The sequence below is a fragment of the Chlamydotis macqueenii genome, chromosome 5, assembly GCF_036417535.1.
Source record: "Chlamydotis macqueenii isolate bChlMac1 chromosome 5, bChlMac1.mat, whole genome shotgun sequence".
Taxonomy (NCBI): Eukaryota; Metazoa; Chordata; class Aves; order Otidiformes; family Otididae; genus Chlamydotis; species Chlamydotis macqueenii.
The window spans coordinates 6,704,947-6,723,867 of NC_141560.1; the positions used below are offsets into that span (position 1 = coordinate 6,704,947).

General features: G+C 44.8%; 3 protein-coding genes across 5 annotated transcripts in view; 2 read left to right on the top strand and 1 right to left on the bottom strand.

The window, feature by feature from the left end:
• MNAT1 (MNAT1 component of CDK activating kinase) overlaps window positions 1-2,659 on the top strand; it is a 124,490-nt gene extending 121,831 nt beyond the window's left edge. Inside the window, exon 8 of the mRNA XM_086748897.1 lies at window positions 1,456-2,659. Within this exon, the coding sequence (XP_086605023.1) occupies window positions 1,456-1,576 (121 nt within the window). The 3' untranslated portion in view covers window positions 1,577-2,659. The remainder of the gene's footprint in view (window positions 1-1,455) is intronic.
• Window positions 2,660-2,797: 138 nt separating this feature from the next.
• On the bottom strand, window positions 2,798-11,433 carry TRMT5 (tRNA methyltransferase 5). 2 transcript variants are annotated; one of them, XM_086748896.1, is made up of 6 exons: window positions 11,363-11,433; window positions 9,032-9,681; window positions 8,495-8,619; window positions 6,287-6,941; window positions 5,307-5,385; window positions 2,798-3,381 (listed from the first exon to the last, which is right to left on the bottom strand). In XM_086748896.1, exons 1-5 carry the CDS (start codon window positions 11,365-11,367, stop codon window positions 5,321-5,323), a joined length of 1,500 nt encoding a protein of 499 aa, XP_086605022.1. In that variant the 5' UTR covers window positions 11,368-11,433; the 3' UTR covers window positions 2,798-3,381; window positions 5,307-5,320. The 2 variants fall into 2 exon arrangements, with proteins under 2 accessions (XP_086605022.1, XP_086605020.1); XM_086748894.1 differs by lacking the exon at window positions 2,798-3,381 and having other exon boundaries at window positions 4,718-5,385.
• Window positions 11,434-11,534: 101 nt separating this feature from the next.
• Window positions 11,535-18,921, top strand: part of SLC38A6 (solute carrier family 38 member 6) — a 40,841-nt gene continuing 33,454 nt past the window's right edge. For both annotated transcript variants that reach the window (XM_086748713.1, XM_086748714.1), the window contains exons 1-4: window positions 11,535-11,688; window positions 12,306-12,427; window positions 13,174-13,247; window positions 17,465-17,517. In XM_086748713.1, the coding sequence (XP_086604839.1) occupies window positions 11,560-11,688; window positions 12,306-12,427; window positions 13,174-13,247; window positions 17,465-17,517 (378 nt within the window). In that variant the 5' untranslated portion in view covers window positions 11,535-11,559. The remainder of the gene's footprint in view (window positions 11,689-12,305; window positions 12,428-13,173; window positions 13,248-17,464; window positions 17,518-18,921) is intronic.

An 18,921-nucleotide genomic window follows, 5' to 3' on the forward strand; every position in this document is an offset into this window, starting at 1 on the left:
CGGACCCCGTCACGAGTTGGTGCAGAGTGGCAGAGCTCATCTCAACTCGACCGCAGGAGGCAAATTCAGTCTCTTAACTCTAGCATCTCACCAACCATCGCTCAGAAATGTTGCTCGTGTCTGTGCATTGTGGTTATTAGGTGCAAGAAATACAGTTTTAAAACTGTAATTAATAATTTCTAAGTAACCTCTTTTTCTATGCATTTATGGCATCAATGGCTACGACTGTTTATTATGTCTTACCTATAAAATCTGACCTGTTTTATATACTCTTTATGGAAACAGTGTACAGTCATAAATTAAAAGATGCAACTGTTTTGGATATTTTACTGGTGGTCCTGTATTTTCCTGCCAAAAGTGCAGCTGTTTTAGGTTTCTCGGGATAACATTATAAAAGGCTGTATGCGTTTTGCAAGTTTATGCTTGAATTGCCAAGCCAGAGGTGGAATGACTCAACCTTCCCAGGAGCAACACGTACCAAGCGATGAATCAAAACAGCTCGCTGAAGCTCAGTGGCTTACGGGGCCACTGTGAGAAGCAGTTCTCGTTCATGGTATTTTATCTGCTGTTCAGAATTTGAGTCGGTCATTGTGCTGATCGTGCTACGGCCTCTGTCTGTATCTGATGGGGTTTTGGTGCAAAACGAGCTGAGAATCTGGTCTTGTGTCTGTCTTGTGGGGTGCAAGGACTCTCGGGTTCCAGCTCTGAATGAAACCATTCAAGCCCCCCTGAGCTTGACAGACCCCTTTAATGGGAGCTCTTGGCGTGCACGGCCGGGTTGTGGAGCACTCGAAAGGAGCCAAGCGCTTGCGGCAGTGCCAGCCTACGTAGCGTGTTTCAATGTCAACCCATCAGTCTGGCTGGCTTGGTGTAAAATTAGATGGCTCTGCAAATGGGTGGCCATGCTTAATTAATGAAGTTTAGAGGCTTCTTTAGCCAAAATGTTGATGACAGCGTCTTGCAGATCTAATTCCCTGGTCTCAGTGGACTTACGCCAGACAGAGATAGGCCCGAGGGCAGAAAGTCGAGCCCTGTTGTCATCAGAGCAACGCGACAGAGCTGAAACCTCCGATTTCTGTGGGTGTGCAGGAAAGTTTGTGTTGTCATCTTCATTATTGTCTTAGAAGGAACTACCGAAGGGGGAAAATGCAACCCTCCCCCCAGAGCAAGCACAGAAAATAGAAACCAGTGAGGCTGCTTAACCCCCTGCAACCCGTTGCAAAGATCTGGGGTTTTCAGTGCGCCGGGTGGGCAGCTTGTCTGAAGGTGCATCAGCATCGTCGTCGTTCTAACTGCTGGAAGTTGTATACTGCTGCGTTCCTAGGTGGCTGGCAGCAGGCAGCTCCGTCTCCTTGCTTTCTGCCAAAAAGCAGCCTTGACCTCACTGTGCTGTGAACTACGCAGGTGTTTGACATGTTTATTTCTGCTCTAAAATAATGCTTCTCTTTGTTTCAGGTATCTCAACCACGTACGAGCTGCCTCTCCGCAGGATCTTGCTGGGGGCTACGCTTCTTCTCTCGCTTGTCACCGAGCCTTACAGGATGCTTTCAGTGGTCTTTTCTGGCACCCCAGTTAGCCAGCGCGCATCAGCCTGTGATCAAGGGACACCGAACAGGGCGAGCAGCACATCAAGCCAGCAAAGGTTGGGTAAAATTGCTGCCATCTGCACAACAGCGAAGCTGCAATCACTTCTCTGTGTAAAACCAGCTGTGTTTAAGTGTTAAAGGAGGGGAAAAAAAAAAGTCTGCACGAGAGCTTTGTAAAACGGTAGATACATTTTTGTGGAGGGGGAAGCTCGTTAGTCATGTGGCACTTTGCTGAGGGAGGCTGAAGCAATAAGCCACATCTAATGGAAGATGTGAATAACTCAGCTGTGTATGTTTGAGGTTTAAAGAAATACACTTGTAAATTTTTTTTTAAATAAAGCCAGACTTTTTTATTAAAGTTTGTGGTTTTACTCTTATTGCAGGGTTTTATTTGCACGAGCATTTAAATGCCATTTTGATTATAACATTTAGTGTCAATATTCAAGCCTACATTTTCTTCCCATAAAACTAGTTTCCCCCGTTCAGACAAGTGGGTTTCTCCTCCTGCCGGCTGGATGAGATGAGAAACCCTGGAACTATGCTGACACAACTCTTATGCAGGATCCTTCCTGGTGTCACTTGGTTCTTACCTTTGTCTGGAAAACAAATTTTTAGCTGAAAGTCTTTCAGCTGGCTTCTTCTAGAAGCCTTGGTAGAAGGCTAGATGATTAAAGTCGTCAAAATTGGTTTTGTTTTTTTTCCTGTTTAGCTCTGTTTCCAACTTTTTTGTCATGTGTTCAGGAGCTTCTTTTGGCAGGAACATCCCTTTGTCTGGCTTTTGGGACAACCCTTGCCACTTGATCTACTGCTTTTACTTATTCCTTCCCCTCTCCTTGTAGTGCAGCAGGGACTCATTGCAGCAGGGACGGGCTTCCTGTGGCCAGACTGGTCTCTGCCATGAGTGTGTATAAACTGCGGGAGGCTGGAAACCTCTCAGGACAGCGCGCGCCTCTAGAGTAAAGCTGGGACCGCGTTTTGTGGGTCGTCGTTAACAGTTGTTGAAAACCGCTCTGAGGAGTGGGCTAAATGAACTTATTTTTTCTATGTTGTAATAAAGAGAAGAATAAGCTCTATTCCAGACTTGGTGCTTCATTTATTAAGGAGGGGGGGGGTTCTTTGAAAACCTGTTGTTTGTGCCCAAAATAGTTGCTGACACGAGGCAGAGGTGTGGACAAGGCCGTAGTCTGCGGAGTACTGCTCCCCGCCAGGGGCAGGAGGCCTGACCTCGGACCGAGCCCGTGGCTGGGTGTAGGACTCAGCCGTGCAGCTCACGTGAGAGAGCACTGGCACTCGTACGCTTGCACGTGTGTTGCGGTCCAGCCCCAAGATGAGTGCCGCTTTCCTTCCTCCGAGAGGTAAGCTGTAAGGCCTGGAAGCTGACACGCCCTTTATTTCTGCATTCCCTCACTCGTGGTGGATGGCTGCTACCGGTGCTGGACCTAGCTGCTTGTTTTCCTGGCAGCCAGAACCTGTGGAGTTCATTCCCTCTGTCGCAGGCGCCTGATGGCCTGTCTCCTCTTCCCGGGACAAGTAAGACAGGGGCAATTTCTGGGATTCAGCTTGGGACCCTGGGAGGCAGTGGCAGCAACCAGGGGGAGTCTGTACTGGTCCAGGCTCACCTAGACCTCACTGATGACTGGCTTTATATTCTGTTTGTAAAGCCTCAGGCCATTGCCCTAACGAATGCAGAACTGCATATGCATACTGATGTATCATTTAAATACTCCCGCAACTTGCACGTACATGGGCTACCGACTGCTATTTCATGTGGAAGTGTCAGAGACAAAAGTGGTAGCTGCACAAAAATACAGAAAAACCCCTGGTGAGGAGTAAAGCTATGCAAAATCCATTGACTTGCATCTAAACTGAAGCTGTGCTGCTAAAATAGCAGTGGTGTTTAATCCTTAAGTGAACAAAACTTCTAAGATCTAAAATCCTTCCCTGCCCTGGGATAGTTTTAGTCACATGCCGAAAATCGGAGTTATGAGTTGACTTGCTTAACACAAAACCGGTGAGCAAAGCCAGGTTTCTGTGAGTGCAGCAGTGCCAAGAAGCCCTAAATTCGGACAGTGAGGCAACACACACAGTGCGTGGTGGTACAGCCAGCCGCGTCAGCGTAGATGATAGGGTGACTGCATCATTCCGGAACGGCCGAGGGCCTTATCGCTCCGGCAGTGTTTGTGGAGGGCTCTGAAGAACAGGAGCAGCTTTCAGATGTTTATGGGAAACCCACGGGGCAGCGGTAGGAAAGCGCGCAGTGGTGTTAGAAAACGTAGCAGACAGCAGAGAGGCAAGGGTCCAGCACCTGCTCTTAGAGGAGTGGTGACTGGTAGGGAGAGGCTACGACGTGCCGGTCATCGACAGCAAGGACAAACAGGTTAAAGCTGTCGCGATTCCATGTTTAAGGACAGTGGAGGAATGGCCAGGCTGCAGCAGCAGGCCAGGGTAGTAATCTGTACAGCAGCGTTCAAGATGGCACGAGTGACTCATGATGCTTTTTTCCCCTGTTTTGATAAATGCAATCCAGCAGCAACCAAGCTGTGAAGGTTTGCTCAGAAGCACTGGCTGCGTAGGCAAGGGAAGGGCTCTAATGTGGTGCCACCAGGCAAAACAAATCCTCGGGCCTTAGGGATTGTTGGGGGAGAACGGAGACATCAGGGTACAGGCCCCACAGCAGCAGAGCCAGGGAGGGCAACGGACAGCTGGTAACGGAGTTGCTAGGCGTGAGCTGGGACTGAAGGAAAATATCTGACACAGAGGGCGATCGGAGTTCTCTCTCCAAGTAAACTGTTTGTGGTTGACGTTGCCCAACAATAGTTTGGATGGGTAAGAAAAGGAAATCAAAGGCAGAGGCTTTTCGAATCCCTGCAGAATACGAGCAGCCGCTCAGAGAGATCACCCAGGGGCTACGGCAGAGGAGCAGTCGGTGAGGCGGGGAGGGTTGGCAGAGGCGCAAAAGCCACAGGACGCGGTTTCAAGTCACGAGGACTGTTCAGCCAGGTACTGGTTTTGAGTCTAGCACTGCAACACAAGCGTGTACCTAATCTCCAGCTGTGCAAACGGCATTGGAGTCTGCCGCGTCAGTGCTGGCCAAACGCTACATTAGCAGTCAACTAATCCCTCACTAAAGCTCAGTGTTAAAAAGCATTTATTACTCCAAAAGCCTGGGAACAAGTATACATGGATATGGCTACTGGGCCTTTTTGTACCTTGGGTTAAGTTTTTGAAAGGTTATCTTGCTTATGCAAGAGTTGTTTGTACATCTGCTAGCAGTAATCCACTATTCTTAAACACCAGAACCACTTGCCAAAGAGAATCCGATGCCAGGGTTATACAAGTCATCTCGCTAGACCTGACAGAATATAAACATCTGTTTTCATCACAAACCGCACGTTATCAAAATGACACAGCAGAAAACTGTCCCAGTCTGTGTCACTGAGTTATCACAGGGCATGAAACAGGAGAAAGCAGAAAAGTACCAGAACACATTTATTACAAAATAGCAAAGTGTTTTTTTTTTTTTTGTAGTAACAACAATTTCAATCTGCTTATTGATTCCACAATTTAAAAAAAAAAAGGTAAATGCGGGAAGGAAGGCTCACAAAGGAAAGGTGCAACATGCATTACACATCCCAGCACCTGAGATGGATAACACACGTACCCTTCAAATAAACCAGAGGTAACCCAAGTATTCCTTACACTGACTCCTAAGGTAGTTACCGTAATTCTACTCTTCAGCTCGGTAACTTTTCTTCAGAAAAATCTTTGCTGGTACACAGACGTTTAGAGGACGGCTTTGCTGGAAAAGAAGGTTAGAAAAAGTGAGGGATTTAACAGGAAGAGATGAGAGTTAAAATCAGGATGAACAGTCACGAATGAAAACTGTTACAGCAATAATAGGGGCTCGTTACTAAATGCCAAAAAGGACTTCCAAAAACCTGTACTGAGCTACACAGTGACCTACATCCCAGTGCTACCCAACAACAGCGTAAAAATAAGTTTAATGGCGTTAAAGCTTGATCCAAACCTCCTTTCCTCCAGTTCATGTAAGCGCAGACTGAAAGCCTCCCCTCTCTTCACCCTTGTCATGTACTGCAAAGCTCAAGATCACCGAAACCAATGAGTTTCAAGTACTTCAAGAAACATATGACCAGTTATTGAAAAAAAAATAAAAATCAACATTCAATATCTCTAAGCATATCTATTGCTCAGCTAAACTGCACAGAAGCAGATTCTGCTGATGCAGTGACTCCAGACCTAATCTGAGTCTGTGCAAGCACAAGCGAGGTCAGAACTGGGACCAGTCACTTGGAACTACACCACTCTACCCTGGGTGAAAACGAAGCTCCCGTTCTCCAGTATTCAGCTAATAGAAACGTGTGCTGGCGTTAGATACCCCACCCTCCCCCGGGACGCAATCTGAGGCACAAGGTCTGGTTTATGGCCTGTGGGGTGATCCTATCCAGTCCACCATTGTTTTTCAGTGGAGGCTCATGCTGGGATCAGAGGAGCGGACCGCTGCTACCAAGAGCGCGTGAAGGCCTGCAGCTGCTGCACACGTGCAGGCGCTCAGTCCTGCCGGCTACCTCCGCGCTCGCACCGGAGCACAGCACGGCTGTCACAAGGCTGTGTCCAGCCAGAGACAGGGAAAGGTGCAGCCTGAAATCCAAGTGCCACCTAGGAGGCTTGTTAGGCCTTACCTTCGTCAGGGCAGGGCCTCTTGTACAGCACGTCCGCTGGAACCTGGAAACTGATGCACAGCATCTCCTTGTTCGGTGCAACATTTCTGACCAGGTAAATAGAACAGCGTCCAGCTAAGGAGGTTCCCAGCGAAGCTTCAGCTCGTTCTTGAATATCTTTGGCTGGGTCGTCATGTTTGGAGAAACCATAGCAGTGCACCGTGGGAAGGGCAGCAGCGCTGCACGGCTCCCCGGCTAAGAGATGCCTGAAAACATCTAGAAATTCAATAGCCAAAGCTGGCAAATTCATGACTATATGAAAAGAGTTCTCCTGCTCTTCTTTCAGAAGTGGAAGCTTTTTACTTAGTTCTTCTCTTACTGGCCCCAGGAGGAAGTCCCTGCCATCCATATTGAACGCTTTTATTTTGTTCGTGACTTTGTTTAGCTTGCAGTTGTGCAGAAGCCAGTTGTAGGACTCAGGATTGAGATCATTTGCAAATACGTGGCACTTTTTCTTTGCTGCTGGAATAGCAAAAGGTCCAATCCCAGCAAAGACATCGAAAAGGACATCACCAGGCTTTAAAAGCTCGATGATACGGCCATGTTCTGTGGAAAGACGTGGGTTCCAGTAGACTTTAGAAAAGTCCAGTTCATAGGCAATATTGTTTTCTTTGACCTGAAAGTCCAGAACATTTGGTTAAGCCTCTGTGTTCAAATTCCAGGCATGTTTAAGCATTATCAGTAATTAGGACAGCTAAAACCCAAGGTGCTTCATCAAAAGGTAATACGTACATTGACATTTGTCCCATTAGTAGTACACATGAATCTTGTATAAACAGATCTAGGCATCAGAAACAGCTACGAGGAATGTTCCAGCTGTCAATCCAGATGGCTGGCTTACGCGTGTTTCAATCACCAGGTAGAAATAAAGCAGCAACTCAACCATTAAAAAAAAAAAAAAAAAATCTGAGGCTTTTCAAGAGCTTTGTGGCTGGCTGACAACTCCTTTATTGAAAGCAGACCTTGGGAAGATGCCTCAAGCCTTCCTTCATGGAGTCCACATAGTAAATAAGTGTCTGAGAATGACACAGCACAAGAATGGCAGCAGTCAGCCAAAGGCAAAGCCACTGGGAGCCAGTTCTGCAGTCTGAAGAAATACTGTATTTTATTTCTCAAGGTGACAGAGTCTGGAAACTGGTCCAAACCCAAACTTTGGGATGACCACTATCTCAAGAACAGACCTGAAAAGAAACACGTTTTATTCAGATGAGAGTGGGATGCAAGATGATACTCACTTTGCCCCGCCACACTGGAATTGTGTGAATTAAGATAACTTCAGATCCAAATCGCTGCGCCATTTGCTTTGCCAGCAAGAAACGTACCAACGTGCATCTGCGCTCCTCGGTGCGCGGCTCAGCGGTGTGCTAGACATATGCTTAATGAGCGCATGCCATCTGCGTAATATGTGGTTATGGCTTCTGCCCTGACGATTCAAATGCCTTCTCTGTGCACGTACAGGATGTTCTACCACGCTATTCAACTTTTTTATTTGGTAATCTAATGTTTTATCTTCTGAAAGTATAAAACTGCTAACGGTTAGGAAAAATATTTTTTGGTCAAACCAGCGGCCAAGTTTCCAGCTAAAGACCAGAAACCCTACATGAAGAACACTTGGCAATTATATGGTGCTTTGCACCTGAAAAATGGGAAAACAGAGGAGAGAGGAGGTTTGTCTTGCTGCTGACAGAAAAGGAAAAAGGCATAAGCAAAATCTTGCCTAAGTTGCAAAGCCAGTGAGATTTCAAAGCACAGTCTTACGTTCTGTACCAGCCACCACACAAGGCTTGGTGAAAATAAGAAACAACAGTTTCTTAGATCAAATCCACTGAATGCTTTGGCTTTAGAGTGAGAAACACCCCTCGCTGCAAGTTTGTAATTACTGTCTCTGTAAGAAACCTTTACTTCAGCTGCTTTTACATATCATTAAAATCTAGCCTGTGAACGTGAAAGAACACTTCTCCTCGCGATGCCTGTGGCTGCGAGATTGCTCTTGGCAGATCAGGACAAACGAACGTAAAAGTAACTGCCAACTCTTACACTCAGGAAAGGGCACTCTGGAAGCGTCAGGAAAGGGCACTCTGCACAGGAGTGCTCTTAATAGCATCCCTTCGTCACACCTTTGGGTTTTAACACAGCAAATTCAAAATAACGGGAAAAAAAGCCCTGTACCTTGGTTACCAGGTTGCTCTCTCCAGCGAGCACTTCCATTTGAAAGTTTCTGTAGGTGCTGTCAATAACACTGGTTTTATTCACCACACAGGTGACGCCCGGATTCTTGTCAATGATAACCTGGCCTGAAAGAGACAACAAAAGACACCCAGTTAAGAGACTACAACTTCTTAATGTTCTGCCAGAGATACAAGCACTGCTGTTCACAGTTAAATTAACAAAAGCCAGCATGTATGAGAACAACCTTCCTCTAACGATTCAGGCTTGCAGATGTGACATCTTTCTAAGGCGCGCACTTCACCCTGCCCCAGTGCTCGGTGAAGGGAGAGCACCGCTACTGTGAGAGGGGAGAACCGTGCCTTCCGTGCACGGTGTCGGCACCAGGCTACTTGCAGTCAAAATATAAAGCCATGAAAAGCGCTCCAAAGTTTTCTTTGTACAAGTAACAATTTATCAGTAGAACAATTGCTAAAATATCTTCTTAACAATACACAAAACATACAAATTACTTCTTTGGAGAAGAGCTGTTTTACCTACCAATCAAATGTCTGTACGGTAGCTGATGATCTCGAAGATTCAAATGAGCTATGTGACCAACACGGCTAAATCCAGAGGTGACGTCTTGACCTTCAGGAAGGACCGATCGCAGGATCTCCTCTGACTTGAAATGCTCGTAAGTCAGCTCCAAGTTATACTTGGCCACCTCAGGACAAACGTTAAGCTGTTTCAGTACCTCTTGCTCCCTGTCTCCCAATGAGAACTTTGGTACTTTATGAGGATCCAAAATAACAAGTCTATTGTCCTCATCTTCTGGATCCTCAACCACTCGCTTTAGACCGGGACGCTGTAGTACCGTATGTTTTAGGGACTTTAGCAAAATATTTACAATTTCTTTCTTGACTTTAAGAACTGGAACAACGACTGTCTTTTTAAAAGCTTCTCTGTCGAGTAGCGTCATCCCACGCACTTCTGGGTGCGGCGAATACAGTTCTAGATCAGCTTTGTCTTCTACAGTTTCAGGCATTGTAAAAAACCTATTTTTTTTAACTACTGCAAAGAGCCCAGGTATTCTGCCAGAATATGGCGCCAATAGCATCCAAGCTGGTGGAAATGATGTATTTGATGCAGCTGTCCTAAAATGATTAGTTTTCAGTAGTCTGGCAGAATATCCCAATGTCCATAAAGTCCTAGAAGAGAAATTATTCATTTTATAGACATTATGTAATCATTCCATTAAAAAGGCTGCAAATCACATGGATTTGCTGTTCTCTTAAACTGGATTTTCCGTCTCTACCAAACAATCCACAATAGTTCAGTAAAGCTCTTTATTATGAATGATATACTACAAATTTCTGTCCTTTTGCAAATGTATTTTTAGATTTAAACATTAACTAACTTTAAGCAGTGAGATAATCCCCCCGTCAAAACACAATGACCCCTCTTTGTTCTAATAAATGTGATATTAATCCCAGTAAGCCAAATGGAAAAATGTCTACTGCCTTGATCCTACTGTTGGATCCCTTCTGTCTGATAAAACCAATTACCAAGCAGCAGTTGCTAGAAAACAGGTATTAACAACAGTGGTCATAATCACTCTTCAGCGATTTCTGCCTCCTGTACCCCAGTGGTAAGGGGTTACACACTCCGTAGTGCCTTTGCTCCAGGAGCTGCATGCCAGAAAGACCATGAATTAAAGGCAGAATTCCCCTAAAGGCGCAGGGAAGCATTAGTAATGTCTGTTCAAGCGACTGAACCCCACTCCACAGTTCATTCATAGGGTGGGGACTTGAAAAGTGGCTTTACACTTCTCCAAATGGTTTCCTCCACCAGAGACAATCCAAAGGGGCCCGACTTCTCCGACTCTGCATCGGCTGCTCCTAGGAACCGATGATGTAGGTAGTGTGTGAGGCTGACATTTCTCCTGACTTCTGGAGAAGTTTGTTTTAAGATGCGGGGGGGTGATAGGAGAGAAACTAGCTCTGAAAGGAAACCAGTTCTCTTGCCTGCCTCAGGTACCTACACCACCATGTACAGGGCTGCTGCCCTCCTTCAGGGTAACAAGCCATACGCCCCCTTCTTCAAAAAGGAGCTGTGCTCAAGCCACAGCAAAGCTGGCCCTGCTCCCATCCTCCCTCCCCCCCAAAACCCCAGCTCCTCGCTGGGACTCCCTACATCTCCCAGCCAGCTCATTTCCCCACGCCAAGTTTTTGGCAAAGCACACCTCCTTTCCCAGTTGACTCAAAAATAAACATTACATTCTTCACGCCTGCTACAGAGGAGAAAGACTTCATCCAGAGGCCTGAGCATCCCAGTGTTTTTCTCAGGCATTCCCCTTCTCCCTAGCTGGAAACCGGCGCTAGACAAGCCCGTAACATACAAAGCCTCCGTGCTGGCTCTGGTTGGAGGTCCCTGCAGCCACCCCGTCGCAAGAGGACCAACATTTTCCCAAATTGCCTCCCGAAAGACTTGCCTTTTCCCCCGTAACCACGATCCTGTCAACACCCCCGTCTGCCCCGTTCTTCCCTCGGAGCAATCGGAGGGGAATCGGGGGCGGAGGCCGCTGCGCCCCGGCCTCAGCTCCACGAGCAACATCGGGCACAGAGACCCCCGGGGCAGGCGGGAGAGGCTCCGGCCAGGCCTCACCCGGGGAAGGGACCCTCGCCATGGCGGGGGCCTCAGGGAGGGAGACCCGCTGGCAGCCGCCGCCTCAGGCCCACCGCGGCCTAGGCTGCCGGCCGGAGGTGAGCGGGCCCGGCCGGGGCCTAGGGGGCCGGGGCCGCCGCCGGGGACCCGCAAGGCCGCAGCCCAGGCCGCGCCGTCGCCATGGTTACCGCTCTCCCAGCCCCCCGGCCCCTCTCCCGCCCTCACCTCATGCCGAGCCCCGCCGCGCGCGCCGGCGCCCTGACACGTCACCGCCGCGCCGCTCCCGTGTGGCCGCGCCGCGGGGGAGGGCGGGGCTGGAGGGGAGGCCCCGCCCCTTTCCGCCGAAGCCCCGCCTCCCCCCGGGCCCCCGTTTGGCGGCGGTCCCCGCAGAGGCGAAGCGGCGGGGCGGGTGCGGGGCTGCCATGGCGCCGGCACCCCGGGGAGCCCGGCGGCTGCTGGCCGAGCGGGGTTGGTACCTGTCCGCCCGCGAGCAACCGGAGGAGGAGGAGGACGGGGAGTCCGCCCCGCTGCTGCCGCCGCCACCGGGCACCGTGCGTGTGAGGAGGCGGCTCGGCGGTGGGGAGGGGAGCGGCCTGAGGGGGCTGCGGGCCGGGGGCTCCGCTCCGTGACTCGCGGTGCGTCTGTCACCGGGAGAGGGGCTGCCCCCGGCCGTGCTGCGTTCTGAGGAAAAAGCTGGCGGAGCCGGGGGGGGAGGGAGGCAGGGGGGCGCCGGGATCAAAGGTTGGGCGGCTCGGCGGAGCTCGGTGGCGGGGGTGCGGGGCCGTGCGGGAGGGACGGGGGGTGGTGACACCTGGCCGGGCTGTGAAGCTGAACGCGGGGTGCTGGCGCTTCTGACCCGCGTGGTGCGGTGGCTCCGCCGCTCTGGGAGCCGCAGGGATCCCCCGCTGCGGAGCCCGCACCTCGCTGCGCTCCTTTTGCGCGCCGCTGTCAGCGTGCGCGGGGGCTGTGGTCATCCCGAAACCCTTCTGGGACAGCATCCTGTCACGCACGAGGGTTTGCGTGGGCTTAGCCTGAGAAAAAAGCGATTTTTCTGATTTAGATGAGGGAAGGAGAAGTTGACTGGCTCTCCCTACCCCTTAATTTTCCTCCTACAAAAGACCAAAACCACGTCTCACGCTCATTCTACTTTGTTTTACCCTTTTTGCAGAATCCTGCAAATCCTGGCTCTTCCTTCGGTTTCTCAGTATTTAATTTAATGAATGCAATCATGGGAAGTGGGATACTTGGCTTATCCTATGCTATGGCCAACACAGGGATCTTGGGGTTTAGGTAAGTTCTCGGTTTTTACGTACGCTTATTTTTAAACTCAGCTTGCAGATTTTTGAATGGAACAAAACTTACTAAGACTCCTGTGCAAAAACTGAGGGAGAAATAAATAGCTTGTGCTTTTCAGCATTGTTGAATAAAATTTTCTCTTTGGTTTAGCCGTCCAAATCTGGCCTAGCGTAAGTACTGCCCAGACATAGCATTAAATTGCCACATGGTGGCAATTTCTTGGCCATTACTTCTGATAGATTGATATTTATATCTTAAAGCTGCTATCTCATTGAGATCCTGAGGTAGGATGGCTGAAAAATGGGAATCAGCTTGTGCTTTTGTTTACGCTTCTGCTTGGTGTAGGTACTGACCTATGGATAATGGGGCCAAAGGTGCCAAAATTGTCACTTTTACCGTTTTCTAAGCATTACATTCACTTCCTTAGAAGATAAATATTTGTCTGTGTGTGTGTATACACACAAGCTCCTATGTTTATGTCCTCTTCATAATTTGTACGTCGTGCCTTTACCCTGCACAGCACGTGATGTGCTTTGGTGAACAATACAAGAAGCAGCGGAACTTAGCAAGTGTTGGGAAGGTCAGAGACCATGTGAACCATAGTCAGCAGACAGAAGCCATAAAATGAGGAAATCCTGCCTTGTGGTAGCTCACTTCTTGCCAAAGTGGCATTTTTTTAAAGTTAGAAAGTGCACTGTGCTGTCAAAGTGCATTAATGGTGACTGTTTTGTGTTTTTTAGTATCTTGCTGCTGATTGTTGCCAGCCTTGCTTCTTACTCTGTGTTTCTGCTGCTCAGTATGTGCACCCAGACTGGTAAGTGAAAAGGACTTGTCTAACAGTGATCTCCACAATACTTTCTCAGCCTTATCACAAAGTCGTGACCCAGTACAATTATTATAATTAACAGCATGTTAACACATAGTCATGTCTGATTCAGTGATGTTGAAATATTTAACATGTTTAACGACTGTTATTTGCCATTTAAAAATACGATTTTTCAGCTTACAAAAAGTCAATGCTGAACTGACTGGTTTCTAGTTTGAATTTTTTCAAAATGCCTCTCTCATCTTTCCCAAAAGATAGATCCTCTGTTTTGTGTAGCAAAATTGTTTTGGTGCTGGCTGGACCACGCTACTTGAGCGTGTACTGTTGCTTTCAGCGAAATCTTAAGAGCAATAAAATAGCAGACTTTGATTCCGCTACTTGTAGTATATGTTTTGTTTATGGTTTGAAATGGATACCTTTCAGGTTTTGCAATCATTGGATTATCATAATTCTCATGGCACTTTATAAATATAGCCTTTTACAGTATTTTTGATAATGTATGAGAAGTCACATTGCAGTCCTTAGAAATTACACTGCTTTGAGAACGTTCAAACAGTAGATTCTGGTATCTGCAATCTCCTCTGCCAGTGGTTTAATTCTTGCTTTTTTAAGTTGTTACTGAAACAAGTGATGAGTTCCTTGAGTTCTTGTACACAAAGATCATGTTATAGCAGGAAGTCTCCATCTCTTTCAGTCACCTGATTGTTGTTTCCCTCTAATTTGTTCTCCTCTCTCTTCAAAGGTGGTGGGAGAAAGCTTCCGCTTCTTTCCTTACTGGCTTTATTTTCTGTAGCTAGCTTTGGTCTCTGAGATGATTGCTTCCTGGTGCTTCTTAGATCTGCTGCTGCTGTCTTCACCTGTTGAGTGATCTTCATACATTCTTAAAATATACTCTTCAGAGGTAGGGTTACTTTTATGATTGATATTGTTAGCTGCTTGATGATTTGGGACTAAGTTTTCGGTAATTTTTTTCTCCTCTTGGAGCTCTGCTTATCAGAAAAGAATCAGAACCTGAAATAAGTGGCTAGAAAGATACATAAGCAAAAAAAAAAGGGGGCACTTGAGATATTTTTTTTTTTAATGATCTTTCTTTACCTCCTATTTGAGGCTGTAAAGTTCTGTTTTATATAGGCACTAAGCGGTATTATGTTGTTGTCCAGTAAAATAATAACTAAAGAGATCCTCACAAAATAACTACTGATGAGAGGGGAAAACTTTCAGCTTTTTGAAGTAAGAAAAGTTTCCATGTTATAAACTTGGACACCTAATATACAAAAGTGATTTAACTCCTCCGTTATTGTCCAAAGGCAACGTTGCACCTCAGGAAAGCACTTTTTAAATACGTGCAACTGAAAGCAAGGAATACCACTGAAATGACAGGATGAAGTATTTCTCTTGTCTGAAACCAGCACTTTACAGTTAATAATTACTCATCATAGGACGCTGACAGGTAATACTAGCACCAGAACTGTGTCTAGATAAGTTTGCTGGATTTACAGCCTGCAGTGTTTCAATTTGTTTTTTTTCTGGTTTATTTTTTGAAAATAAGATTTCCCTCAGATTATATTTACTAAAATTCCTGTAAACTATTGAAGTAATTAAATGTTAGGTAGCATTCTGATTTTTTTTCCCTTGGAATGTTATCTTTAAAAAATGAGAAATATGACCTGTTGTGCCTTGACAAAGCAAAATCTGTGTACATGTTTCCTTCCAAAGTAGATAACTGGACATTTTTCTTTATAAAACCTACATGCCTTTGTGAACAATGCATTAAGCTTAATCCGTGGCAAGGAACTGGAAAGAAATGTTAGTAGTTTTGTATTAAAAAATGAGCTAGAAAAATTTAAAGGATGGAAAAGAAAAACCTTTGAAAGTGTTTTTGAACTATTCACTCAGATATTCAAATCATAAAAGTAATCCTAGGAAAGAGCTGACCTATGACATACTTTCTGAAAAGGAGGCTCTAATATTAATTCCAATTTAAACAGAGACCAGGATTTATTAAGCACGGGCTTTTTAGTTGTAGCTTAAAAATAAAGAAAGGACTTTGATTTTTCAATTACGCTGGTCTACACTTTGACAAAATCAAATGATTTATGTAGATGGAAAGGCTTAGCAAAAAAATATTGCTAAGTGTCAAGTGTTAGATTTGGATTAGTTTAGTCAATGTTTTCTGCCGGTGTTAATTCAGTCCGGCCTACGTTGTTTTGGGGTTTGGGCTGACGCAGGCTAAGCTTACTCTGTAAAGCAGAGGAACTGGGAATTCAAGTGGGATGTACTTTGAAGTTTTGTGGCTTTTTCTCTTTTCATTTTATGAGTTAGTCATGAGTATTTGTCATACTGTACTTGCCAATTTTACTTTGCATTTAAATGGATAACTTCCATTTAGCGTTAATAACATAACAGAAATCAATCACGCAGAACTCTGTATCAATTCTGCTTAATATTTTGTTCCATATATTCTTGAAATTACAGAAGTAATATCATTAAGTATTAGGGCTTCGTGGTGTTTGTAGGACCAAACTGATTATAGAAAGAGAGTTACTATAGAAAATATTCAGAGGTTTCATATTGCTGTTTTGTAATCCTGTGGAAAATTTTGTTCTCTTTTTGTTGGTTACTCCTCATGCATGTTTGTCCCATGTGGTAAAAACAACTGTCTCTGAAATATGTTTAAGGTTTTACTGATTTTTTTTTTTTTTTTTAATGCCATTGGAGATGGCCTTCTGAAATGCTATTTTTTTTTTTTTTTGCTTGTGATCAACAACTTTATGAAGAAAATACAAGGTAAAATCTAGTTAGACCTACTTCTTGTTTAATTAAATCTGTATGTAACTTGTGTCAGTGTAACAGCAGATGTAAGAGATTAGTCCAGGTTTATGCTGAGAGCTGACTCTGGCTCATTTAATTTTGTCATAGCATATTGGTGTTAGTAGTAGAGGAGAATGTAAAAGAGAAAATCATAGGAGAAAATTAATGAAGTTTTGTGTGTGGTATTTTTGTTGGGTTTTTTTTTGGTGGTGTGGGGTTTTTTTTCCCCACTCTCTGGCACATTGATCTGATTGTGTGCAGCACTTCACTGAAACAGAAACGCCCGAGCTTGGACAGTTGGTGGTCTGAGGCTCCAGTCCCGTCATCTGATCCCCGTGAACCGCCCGCGTCTTGTTCCGTTTACTTCGGTGGGCCCTCGCTCAGGTGTGAGCGTCTGCCTCGGCAGCTCGAATGGCAGGGCTGGGCCCTACGCTAAGAAGTGACGGGAGCAGAAGCGGTGGTGTACCACATAGACCCGAGGAAGGGAAAGCAAATGTTATGACAATAAAATTAGGTGGTTTTGAGATTAATTCTACCCTTTGAGGCATTTACAACTGCGGGCTGTTTTATTATATACTGAGAAAGTGAGTGGTATTTCTCAGAAAACTTTCATCTTTTTGATATAGCTCGAGTTTCTAATAACAAAATACAGAGCAACAATGAAAGACTTTAATATGTCCTCCTACTTTCTGAGGAGGGATTGGTTTGAGTTACCAGGATATTAGAAGTGAGCTTCAGCTAAAACTCAACAAAAGCGTAGAGGAAACCACAGGATCTTTTAGTGTGACTATGTAAGTCAGGTACAGGTAAGGGCAGGATTTTTGGTTTGTTTTTGGTTTTACTTTGGTGTGTTTTGTTTTGTTAATAATAGATTTCAACCAAGGAAGGTGTTTATCCTCAGCTCTCTCGAAAATAAATAGTGCCGAGTTTTTAAAAGCTGGCAAGATGGTGATTGATGTTTATATTTGTAGAAAGATGAAAATGGATCCTCTGTTGTTGTCTTCATTGAAAAAAAAATGTGTACCCTTTTGACAAATAAAATGTGGGGATATCTTATATCTAATTGTTGAGGCTAGTTTCGGACTTCTTCAGCGATGGTATCACTTGTAAAAATCTTCAGGAGAAGGTTAATGTATTATTATTTTTTAAATACTAGTATTTTCAATATTAAATTGAGTTTCTGAGAGCCTGAGAGTGGTTGAGCATATAGCTGTATTTTGTAGCAGGAGTACAGGTGTATATAAAAGCTATTCTGTAAATAAAAATACTGTAAAATATTCTTTTCATTCTGTCCTGAATTATGTTCATTTAAAAAGGGAAAAGAAGGCAAAGCTACGGCTTTCAAGTGATTTTTGAAGTTGGAAATACTGTAGCTTTTTCTTCCTTACTAACAGCTGTCACCTCTTACGAAGACCTTGGCCTGTTTGCATTTGGATCAACTGGAAAGGTCAGTTTTTATTTTTACCTGTGTATTTTTTTTTTCTTGGTCTCATGCTTCTGCTATACAGTTATTCTTTGCATAGTGAAGAGGTACAAATGAAACAAGAGTATAACCACTGATGTCCTAGTATACTGAAAAATCCATGAAGTCCTGAAGCTTTTTGCTGTGTTTCAGTTAGTCTGTCTGGTCTGTGGAAGCCCAAACTTTAGTTAACTATAAAACAGACATTCCTTAAATGCAAGTTTTTGCACTACCTCCTGTTAGCGTGTTCATTTTTTAGCTGCATGTACAAATACATGCTCACTGGCATTGTTGCCAGGTTGGCTCAGCGGTGCGTTTCAGGTTTGTTACCGTCCCGTCCTACCTCTGCTGTAAGCTCTCAGAGACAGACAGGTAAGTGATTTACTGGTGGTGTTCCAGCCTTGAATAGAGATCCAAGATAAGTGTTTGCCTTTCATGTAGTTTCCACAATAGGAACAAATAAGAGTACATTTAATACGTGTTATTTTTTTTCTTTTGTGTAGTAAACTCTTCAATTTCTTACTTTTTGTTTTATATCATGATTAAAAAAAAAAAAAAAACCCAAACAAAAAACCACCAGCAAACTAACCATTTCTGGTATAAGAGTAATCAACATGTAAGCCATGCCTTTTTAGCAGTGTGTACTGAATTTGTTTTTCCTGGTAGACAAGGTTGTCCAGTAATACTGGATGCACAGGAAAATGCTACTTGTGAATACTGCACATTTTAATATTACGACTTCTGTGCTCCGTGTTTCAGTTACAGGATACTAAAAGCAGATTTTACCACAGAGAAGTGCGATTTTAGTAGATCACTGAAGCAATGTAATTTTTTAAAAAATGAGTTCTGCTTAACAGACTAGAGTCTTAATTTCTTCTATTTTAATGTAACTGAGAATTAAATCTGAGCTATTAGGTGTTTGTAAGACTGCCATTAGCATTAATAAGCAGATACGAGTGTACTTGGTGAGGATCAATATTTATTGATCAAAGTTAAGACGTGATCAACCTCAAGAGATAATAAACCTTGATATTAGCAAGGTATGAAAATTATTTTGTACAGGAGCTGTTCTGTACACTTTTACCACAAGCCATTAGATACAGAAGTCATAGAAATGTAGAGCTTACGGAGATACTAAAATGTCACTCAGTCTGCCTTTGCTCTGAAGCAGGGCTAAATAGACATAAACCGGTTTTGGCAGATATTTGTCTGATTTAAAACCTTAAATGAAGAAAACTTCATAGCTTCACTACGTAGTCAACATCACTAATTTTTTATTCTCCCTAATACACTTTTTCATAATTTTCAATTTAAATAATTTGTGCTAAAAATCATCTGGTCTTTTATTTTCAGTGTGCGTGGAGAGCACTGGAATATTTCTAGGTTGGG

What these genes read in the sequence shown, in the direction of transcription:
- TRMT5 (XM_086748896.1), bottom strand. An exon ending in ACCGTACAGACATTTGATTG is followed by an intron (nt 8,620 to 9,031) that starts GTAGGTAAAACA and finishes TGTCTCTTTCAG; the next exon opens with GCCAGGTTATCATTGACAAG. An exon ending in GAGGCCCTGCCCTGACGAAG is followed by an intron (nt 5,386 to 6,286) that starts GTAAGGCCTAAC and finishes CTTCTTTTCCAG; the next exon opens with CAAAGCCGTCCTCTAAACGT.